Source organism: Montipora capricornis, chromosome 1 (assembly GCF_036669925.1).
Source record: "Montipora capricornis isolate CH-2021 chromosome 1, ASM3666992v2, whole genome shotgun sequence".
NCBI classification, from domain to species: Eukaryota; Metazoa; Cnidaria; class Anthozoa; order Scleractinia; family Acroporidae; genus Montipora; species Montipora capricornis.
In genome coordinates this window covers 36,993,413-37,003,412 of record NC_090883.1, presented here as the reverse complement: position 1 = coordinate 37,003,412, position 10,000 = coordinate 36,993,413, and the positions used below count along the sequence as shown (strand labels likewise).

Genomic DNA, 10,000 nt, shown 5'->3' with positions numbered 1-10,000 from the left:
TTAGAGGTATATCTACACAGTGTTTCATCTTTTCTTTAGCATGGTTGGAATGCTGCCTTTTTGTTTTTACCGTTTTACCGAAACAAGGAAGCACAAGAAATCAATTATCACTTCCTTTAGTTCAATTACGTTTCATTGCCATAGACTATTTTACGGATACGGCGGCCATTTTGAAATCCATTGTTTCAAAGAGCTATTAAGGGATTCTAAGGGGAAAAAGAATACTAATTTGCTCCCTTAGAATCCCATAGTAGCTATTTGAAACAACGGATTTCAAGATGGCTCACATTTTTTTCCATTCTACATTACATTGCCAAATCATGTGTAACATTATGCTTTGAAATGAAACGTGTATTAAGTAGCTCACAAGTTACTTGTTCGATTGCACTTCAGGAGGCCTCTTTACTCTCGATGATGCTAAAGTTCAGACCTTCCTAAACGGACACGGCAGTGCTGAATTTCAGGCGTACTGTGACACTTTAGTTCCAATGTACAAACAGTGTTCAGGTGTGATATTAAGCGGATTCATACTGGGGTACAAGTAGGCCGCCATAAGTGCTACAGAATCTCAAGTCAACAATGAGACCTATTTTAGATACAAGCGCAAATCCCATAATACACCTCTTTTACCTCCCCCCTCCCCCCCCCAAAAAAAAAAAATCTGCATAGGCATTGTTTTCGTTTTCTCTTGGGACATTTTCATGTCCCAGGAGAAATTGCAAACAATGGTCCTGCAAAAGTTTTGGGGGGTAATCGAGGTGTATTATGGGATTGTGCAAGTAGTGAATACTAAAATTTATAAAGTAAGGTACTTGTAGATTGTCTATCAAACCATGCGGCAAAAAAAAAAAACCAGCCTTATCGTGTTTTAATATGCTCAAGTACGCAACTAATCTTGAGATCATACTTCGCGGCTTTTTTGAAGATACCTCGTTTCTAAGGTTAAAAAGTAAGGTACTTCAACTAAAACAAAACCCCGTTCACATTCAAAGTAGTAGAACTCGGACATACTTAGCCTTCTTACGTCCCTAGTGTGAACCCGACTAAAAATTGCTCTCCTTTATAACGTAGAGTCATCTCCCAAGTTAGTGTTCACACTGCGACCAGGTTGATATTCAGATATAGATATGATGCTATCCTGGATAGGAGAGTTATGAATGAAGCTTAAGAAGTTGCAATTCATAACGTTTCAGCACTGCTGCCTGTAAGTGTGTAACTTTTTGATCAAACAGTGAAGGAATATCTATTGTATTTACCAATATTTCGAAAGGCATTGCCTTTCTCCATGAGAGTGTTACAAGCAATGGTCCTTGGCTAATCGACGTCACAATTTGAACGAAAGAAAAAACCTGTTTACAATACGATACAGCAAAAATGTGCTACCCTTAGGGTTTGTTTATGCTCGAGTTTGTGCTCGTTATTGTTCCAGCGACGAGGGTTTTACGCCGGGTTCTTCACGTTTTCTTCGCCCACAACAAACCAGTACTTGGCTTAGTCCACCCCGAGAACCGTATGAAAGAATATACTAAGGTGTTAACGTGCATGCGTCGTTAAAGCGAGTGTTCTCCTTGTTCTTGCGTTCTATACATTTTTAGTCATTGTTATATTTGTTTTTGTTTCAGTGGCGGGTATCTGGATCTTTTTGATGAGTGGTTTCCTGTTCTTCAGCCTTTGCACACTGTTTTCGTATGTGAGTTGTCGAGGAGTCACGAAACCTCAGTCGGAAAGTGATACAGAGATTCCGAACAGTACCGAAGAGATCAAGAACCACAGGGATGGAATACATCCCAGTAGATAAACAGAGAAACAGAGCTGGCATGTGACTAAATATTGACGCATTCGCAAGTCATGCCAAGGAAGAAGTTTTTTAAGACTACTGCGGCAGACAGATCTAACATCCCTTGCCTGCAGTGTACCGAAGAACGGCCCTCGCGTCTCCAAAGGCAGTGCTCCTTCTCTCCAGCTGCAGGGGCCCAGTGGGTCCAACAAAGCAGCCGACAGCAAACCAAGATCTACACACTGCACTGTAACTGACGCCGAAGTCAACGACGATGTCATGGAAAATTCCTTTGTTTTTGTTTTCGTGAATTTTCCAATGAGATGAACTTACACAATCTCGCCAAACCACATCGTAACCGAATTGGTCGGAACGGTGTTGAGAATTTCTCAAGAGGGAAAATTTGCCATTTTGTGCACACCTTTTTCATGTTTTGATAGCACTTGAGATTTTGTTTTACTTAATTTTGCACATTTTCAAAGAAACTGGCAAAGAAAATTGTGCAAAGGGTAAAAACGCACGAACAGAGCCGAGATCTCTCGTGTTCCGCAACAACTGAACCGCCAGGTGTGTAGGCTAACGCCAGGCTGAAATGGGCTTGGCCAAAAATCAAAGAAATATGTTTGACCTTAGCTAATTTTGTGCCTGTTCGAGGATCAGGGGATCTGTAGGTTTGACGAGAAACCTACCGTACAGCTCGGAGGCAACAGACAAGAAGGGCAAGAGGCTGGCAGAGTTCCACCTTTCCCAAGAGCGAGCTCGGCGAGACGAGAGAAGCCACAGGGGCACCAACCTTCATTCATAATGAAGTGGACAGCACTGACTGACTGTCTCGCCTGTTAGCTGTAGATACCGAGCAACTCTTCGAAATTATATAGTTTCCATAAATCCACAAATAGGTTTAGATACACACACTATACGTAAATAGCCGAATGAGGAAGACACGTTTACGTAAGAAAACGTTCATGCCTTTATGACAAGAAGAAGCCTGCCGGTTGCCGCTTTATAACTGTGTAAGCAAGGACCGGCGTAAGCAAACAGAAGAAACAGAGGCTCTAGTCTCCTCGAGGCGTCACGCAACGCTCCCCTCACGAGCGTTGCGTGATGCCCCAAGGAGACTACCATCTAACCTGCAATATTAATATTATCACAAACTAAAAAGAGCGAGTCTGATTGAACGTTTAAGGAATGTATTAACTGAAGCCAATATTTTGAAAGGCGTTGCCTTTCTTTATCAGGGTTATACAATCGTTGGCCATCTGTGCGTAAACGCAGAGCTAACTCTATGATGGGTTTCAATAACTGGGCTAAACCGTGTAAGCGGCGGTCACTCTTATGTTAAACAAGGGTTTGCGTGAAAATCAAGACAGAGTAGCCGGCGGTGAGAGGCAAATTTCTGTCAAACAGACGGCGGTATACCGCCGGTGACTGGCTTCTAATGAAACCCCTGTAATAAATAACTTTTGTCGACGTTGTTGATCTTTAGGTCCCTGCCAAAATGTTGAAAAACGGACTGAATGCGCCACACCTTATATTGCTAAGTGCCAACCCATGAATGCGAGGCTAAACATTGCCTAAAAGTATGGTACAATTGGAGCAAGCGAGTTTGATTTGGAATTTTGTAGTTTTGATATTTAACATTTATGAAGAAAATCGAGAAAATTTTAAGTAAATGCTAACCACAGCACCACAGTAACTAAATGTAATTTAAAATCATTTCATACAGTAAAACAGTTTCGTAACAGTTGATTAGCTTCAATAATTTGTCAAGGCTATTTTTTGACCTTCAAAATTGCTAGTTTAGAAATTCTTAACTTAGACCTGACGTTTATGGAACGCTTTGGTTAAGTACTCTATATTGGCAACCACTTAAGAAAGTTTTTTTTTTTGCTGTTAAAATTGTTAATGAAAAATTTAATATTACTGGAAACTAAACGATAGATGAAATAACTATACATTGTGAAGAAGCAGGTTCGTGAAGTTTATATAATGAGCTCAATTATGCATGCATTTTGATTGGTTCTCACCTATGATCTATTTACAGGACGGAAAAGTTATTTGGGGACACTAATGATGATAATAATACAAACAAAAAAAGAAATATCGGCACACATTTTGCAAATCTTTTTGCGGTACTCTGGATAATGACGACGTGAAATCATGCACCAAATTTGAGGTTTTGAAGACATCGTGAGAATGCAACAGAGAATATTTCATTCTCTATTTTTTACTCTGAAACCGCTCGTACCGATTTATTTTTAGGATACTTCGCCCACATTGTAGGAGGTGAATGAGCAGATGGTGAATGATAATCCCGAAAGACTTAGGATTGTGAAAAGTTATATTTTGAGGTGACGTTTTCGTTAACGTGGCCGACGTAGATCTTAATTCAAGTCCTTAGTAGATCACAGAAGACGTCAAGAAGTGGTAAGAAACATCGGTGACACACACGGCCATCGCCTCGTGAACTACGTTTTTGTTTTTACCACATTTTGACGTCATTTGTGATCTATTACTGAACAGACGCATGGCAACATGGAATATATTTGTTAAACTGTACACAGAACATTCAATAGACCTCTTTCATAATGGCGGCCAAATAAAATGTTCTTTTGTTTCAATGCTAATAAGCCCTACTAACCTCGCTACGACGAGGAAATTTCAAAAGAATATTTGTTTTAAAACGAGGGCAGTAGGTCTAATTAACATAAATACAAAAGAATGTAAAAGTGGTCGCCATTTATGAAAGTGGTCTATAACATGGATTTCACTTGTCGTCTCATTTATTTACAATTAATAACCTGCCACATCATTCAGATAAAACATTGCCCTCATCGACAAATACGGTAATATTGCTATCTGAAAAACAATTCCTGGGTATTTTCGTAAACAACTTCCGCAAGACTCTGTGCGTCTTCCCCGCGTGTTTCTGCGACGACTTCTAAAACTTGACTGAAAAAAAAAATGGACAAATTTTCTTTTGTTCTAACTTCACTGTATTACACGTATTGGCGTGCCATTCAGAAGCAACTCTATCATTAGGTGGCTATGAAAAAGAAAGCAAAGCCGAGGAATTGTCTGTCAAACCAGAGTTAATAGAGAGATTTAGATTCTAGGACGAGAATGACCACGAGTACGAGATTTTCTCATAGAACAACACTGAGCGCACGTTAGCGCGCGTAAACCAGCGTCATTTTGGCGGGATAAACGTGATGACGTCATCATTTTAATACGAGGTTTTGCAAAATGTCGTCGTGTCAAAACAAGTCACCAACAGGGTAGTAGTTTTAGCATTTTTCGACCAGGAAAAGGGTCAGTTACCAACAGTAAGAATAACTGAGCAATATATACTGCTAACAAAGAGTAAGATTAATCGTACGGGTTATAAATTTTCCAAGTAGTTTGGCTAAAAACGGGCAGTCAAAACTCGTACTCGTTCTCGTCCTAGAATCTAAAGGTCTCTAGCAGCAAGGAGCAAGCCCAAGCCTAACATCGTAACCCAGCAATGCGTTGTTTATTTATTCAAGTGTGAACTGTGTGATGCACGTTATGTCGGGTACACAAAAGGCCACCTTCAAACGCGCGTTGAAGAACACCGTCAAAAGGCGTCATCTATTTACAAGCATTATTCCACAGAACATAACACTGCTATTCCGAACAATTTCTTAGCACGCTTCAATGTCATAAAGAAATGCACGAACACATTTGACTGCCTTGTAAATGAAATGCTGTCAATTCAAGATATTAAACCAGTATAGGCCATTTTCGAAATATCAAATATTCAGCTTGATACCGAGGCAGTGAGGACACAATAGAAAGACGTTGGAATGAAAGAGAAAAATATTTACCAACCATCCACTTTCCTTTGTCGTTGTCCTCACTGCCTCACTATCAAGCTGAATTTTAATATATCGAAAAAGGCCTATTGAATGTACAGTCTAATTCTCTTCGTGCTAAAAGTATTCATGTAATTAGCTTGGCACTCTTTTATGCAAATTCACTTCAACTTAGCCTCTTCGCAAACCGCTTTTTATCATTAATTATGTAACCTTGATAATGGCGTAAGATCCACTGAAACGTCCGTTTCTATCACTTATATTTCTTGTCTATTAAATGTTCAAGAAAGTGTAAAAATAACCGGCGTTGTGTGCGAAAAGCAAGTGAAGGTGGCACTTGTGATTGGTTAAGTAACTGACGTAAAATATCTTTTGGACCAACCACTATAGCGTAAGTTAACCGAAGAGGAAACTGGAGTAAAACCCATTCTAATACTTACATAATGTTGCCAGGCTCATTGCGTCCCTTGACACAAACTCCCCGCTCCCATTTTTCTTTCTTCTTGCTTTCAAATTTGGTTCTAACGTGCTTAAAACCCGCGTGCGTGGGTCGCATGTCGCACCAAGGAGCATCTGAATACAAACAGGGTAGGAAGGAATTTGGGCAGGGTAGAATAAAAAATGAAACAGCAATCGCGCTGTCATTACCTTGAAAAGTGCAAAACTTAATAACTGAGAGCTGGAAAATTTCCTCGACAACATCACAGGGGTCGAGCCAGTGACATTCAGAATATTTGTTGGAATCGCTAGCCGTAACCAACTTGGTAAAGGTAAATTAACGACCACAAGAAAGATGTGTGGGCGTTAGCCACATCACCTTGATGCTGGTCGTTAAGATGGCTTCCAAAACACGTTACGGAAACCTGGTGAATTTTGCTGACTGTGCTTTCATGCTAAGGTTTCTTTTTTCAGATATTTTATTTTTTTTAATCGCTATATCTTAAAATGTGTATTTCCACATTGGCGCACAAAAAAACTTTGCATTCTATTATATAATAATGCCTGATAATGGCATTACATACTAAGTAAACGGATAAAAGATGCCAAATGTTCGTCAGCTTGTTTCACTGTGTGAAACTCGCTTACGATTGTGCTTATCGCACAAGTGGGAACCGGGCTTAAGATAGTTTTAGTAGGATATGATAGCACGACTGTTAAATGGTTAGGAAAGTGAATAAGTATTGAGAATCAGATATAAGCGAGATATCGTCAATTTTGATCATTTGTGATAGGGAATAGACCTTATTCATAAATGGCGGTCACATTTATAATTCCTTTGTCCACGTGCAAATTAGCCTACCAAGCCTCATTTTAAAGCAAGAATTCTTTTCAATTCACTGTATGGTATGGAGGCTTGGTAGGCTAATTTGCACTTCGACAAAAGAATTATAAATTGACCGCCATTTATGAATAAGGTCTATACAATTTTTGATAATGTACGATTGAGAATTTACTTCTTTTCATACAAACGGATCTTACCCTAAAAAATCCCAGCTGACGTCAAAATGTGTCAAGGGCAAACAAGTGGCACTCGAACTTTTTAAAATACGTCTTGGTGACGTTGTTTGGGCAATGCGATTCCTTTTTACTCCACGCAATCGAAATCTCAACAACGGAATCTACTATTTTTGCACGAAACACACCCAGGAGCAAGAAAAATGAACAAGTACTGCACCTGTTTCAAGTAATAGTCTATCTGAGGGAATTGTCTTCATGACTTCAATATTTTCCTCTGTTTTGAGTGAACTGGATAAATAAAATATACTCTAATTAGCAACTGTTAAGAGCTATAAATATGAAGAGGATATTACATGGCCGCGCGGAGATACGATGTTAAAGTAGAAATATATATATAGATAACTGATATATTTATTAAATGGGCGGGAGTATTTTACCGGGAACTAAACTTGGATCTTCGACTTGGATTTCTTTCCCTAGTAGAAGGCAGCCCAAGTAGGCATAGACAATCGCGATGACCACTAAACCACGGACGCAATACGCGATAGGTTAACGGAGAAATGTGTATTAGAGAATTGTGTGCGTGACCGGAAACGAGTTTTTGCGTTTTTCGTTGCACACATGTTACCGGGCTAAATACATAACTTCCTAATTCGCCCGGTATTGTTTGATAAAAAGGCTTTCTAGATACCATCGTAGAAACTTATATAGCATTTGTTTACTGATTTTGATCAGAGTCAACGCCGTTAACAACAGTTTTAAATATGAACTATTCTACGATCGTACTTTTTACGCTTTTTGTTGCCTGCCTGTGCTTATTGAAATCACTGGGAACTCAATACATGCATGCTGAAGAATAAAGCAGGTGGAACTACATTAATTAAGAATATTGAGACTAGACCTTTACTCAGGTCCATACCATCCAGTGATGCCGATATATAAACCTTGATCCAAATAATCAGCTGCCTCCTCCTTTGTGCCAGTGAAACAGTGAGCCTAGTTGAATTGACAAATGTAGAAAAATGTTGTTTAAGTTGCCAGATGATATTGTTTGTGTGACCTGCCGTTCAGGAAAGACAGGAGGTTACCAAGCACAAGAATTTGGCTCAACAACTCACAACTCCAGCGACAAATCTATCTCTGTTTTTTCTGATAATATCTAAAAAAAAGGAAAAAAAAGGAAAAAGGAAAGGAACTTTATTTAAGTGTCTAGTCGTTCTAGCGCCGGAGCACTAATTGGGGACACTGTAAACTGAAATTAACAATTAACACAAATCAAGTCAAATGTTGGTTTTTGAAACAAAGCAAGGGAAAATGAATCATTAATTAATTTAAAAGATAGTATTTCATTATATTAGGAGCAGTCGTGGCTCAGATGGCTAGTGCGCGGCTTTCGGAGCGAGAGGTCCCTGGTTCAATCCTCGGTGACTTCAACGTCTGTTTCGACTTTCCTCTGATCCGTGTAGCTATAGCTTTAAATCCCCTGAAAACGGAGCACTGACAGAGGGAGGGGGGTAAAGGGCGCACCGTCGGCTTCCATTGATACCAGCCTCGTAGCTGAAGGAACTACCGACGTTAAATAAAGTGACTTTACCTTTACCTTTATATTTGAAGAAAAGATAACAACAGCTGACCAGTACAAAAATTGAAGTGGGTGGCACAAAAAAAAGAGATACTGTTTACCGGTAATACAAAGAAGTTACAGTATGTCACGTCATATTTTTCAGTACCCACTTACCAATGAAATCTTGATGTGCATTTCTTGAATGTAAAAACATTGGCAACTTAGTCTCCTCAGCTAGTTGAAACTGTTTCTGAAAATACCTGAAATGTGAACTCTAATTCAAATTAACTTTTTCCCCAACTGGTCACAAAACCATCTTTACTTTTGAGATATTTACTTGCTTACTTATTTACTTACTTCAACTGAACTTCTTTTTGGCAAAAATTGGTACGGTCATAATCTAAAAGGAAAAAGACACTAGTTTGCTCTGTACACGTTATCTGTAACCAATGCTTTGCCGGCCACATTTTTGGCATTTATGCAGTGAATTAAACCTCACATTGTTCCCAAAACCATCCCCAATCACAATCCTATCTTGAAGATTCTTTACCACTGGAATCATATTCCTACCTTTAGACATTAAGAGAATACTGTACCCTGAAAAGCAACCCAGGAGTGGACACTCACCTAAGCCACATTCACCAACAGCAACAACTTTTCCTTTATTCCTTTGTGCCAAATCAATCAGTTGCTGTAGATAATCACCTGGATCTTGACCATCCTTTTCAAATTCATGACAGCGAGTTGGATGACAACCAACAGTACAGTGATAGGATTCTACCAAATAAAACATAACACAAACGTCAATTGGAATCTGGAAGAAAACTTCACAATGGAGTTTAAGCAAATCAAGCCTCTCACAGTACCATTTGTTTTAGCAAGGTCCAGGGCATCTTGACTCTCAGACAAGCTTCCAGCTGTGATTATCATCTATAAATATAATATATACCGGTAGTAAACAACCTACATTTCATCACTGAAAGATTGATAGGCATTAAAACTCTTATACATAGTTTGCTAGATATTCCTCTTGTTATGATACATGCAGAAGCCTGAAAAAATTCAGGCTTGGACAGGAATTAAACCCATTGCCAATGTGATTGCTGCACAGTGCACACTGCTCTCAGCTATACCACTAAGCTATCAAGCCACCTTGGAGCTGGTTCAATGTGAGTTCATTGTCTTTCTTGTAAGAAGTGAAAGTGCGTTGGAGAATTCAAGCCTGGATCTTCTCCGGCTTCTTTACAGCTTTCATTAACTGTGGTGATCTTTCATTGAAGAAAGTAGTTTCATGTCCACAGTAACAGTGTGCAATACATGACTTTGGCACAACAATATATTGCCCAAGACAAGAAACACTCATAT

At 39.2% G+C, this 10,000-nt stretch overlaps 2 protein-coding genes across 15 annotated transcripts in view; one reads left to right on the top strand and one right to left on the bottom strand.

The window, feature by feature from the left end:
- Positions 1–3,326, top strand: part of LOC138014692 (beta-secretase-like) — a 14,756-nt gene extending 11,430 nt beyond the window's left edge. Inside the window, exons 17-18 of the mRNA XM_068861776.1 lie at positions 394–507; positions 1,623–3,326. Coding sequence (XP_068717877.1) covers positions 394–507; positions 1,623–1,798 — 290 coding nt within the window. The 3' untranslated portion in view covers positions 1,799–3,326. The remainder of the gene's footprint in view (positions 1–393; positions 508–1,622) is intronic.
- A 140-nt stretch (positions 3,327–3,466) lies between these two features.
- LOC138041102 (deoxyribonuclease TATDN1-like) overlaps positions 3,467–10,000 on the bottom strand; it is a 14,088-nt gene continuing 7,554 nt past the window's right edge. For all 14 annotated transcript variants that reach the window (XM_068886908.1, XM_068886887.1, XM_068886916.1 and 11 more), the window contains 9 exons: positions 9,502–9,565; positions 9,263–9,412; positions 8,993–9,035; positions 8,810–8,895; positions 8,190–8,230; positions 7,991–8,067; positions 7,289–7,359; positions 6,054–6,186; positions 3,467–4,729 (listed from right to left, as the gene is read on the bottom strand). In XM_068886908.1, the coding sequence (XP_068743009.1) occupies positions 4,633–4,729; positions 6,054–6,186; positions 7,289–7,359; positions 7,991–8,067; positions 8,190–8,230; positions 8,810–8,895; positions 8,993–9,035; positions 9,263–9,412; positions 9,502–9,565 (762 nt within the window). In that variant the 3' untranslated portion in view covers positions 3,467–4,632. The remainder of the gene's footprint in view (positions 4,730–6,053; positions 6,187–7,288; positions 7,360–7,990; positions 8,068–8,189; positions 8,231–8,809; positions 8,896–8,992; positions 9,036–9,262; positions 9,413–9,501; positions 9,566–10,000) is intronic.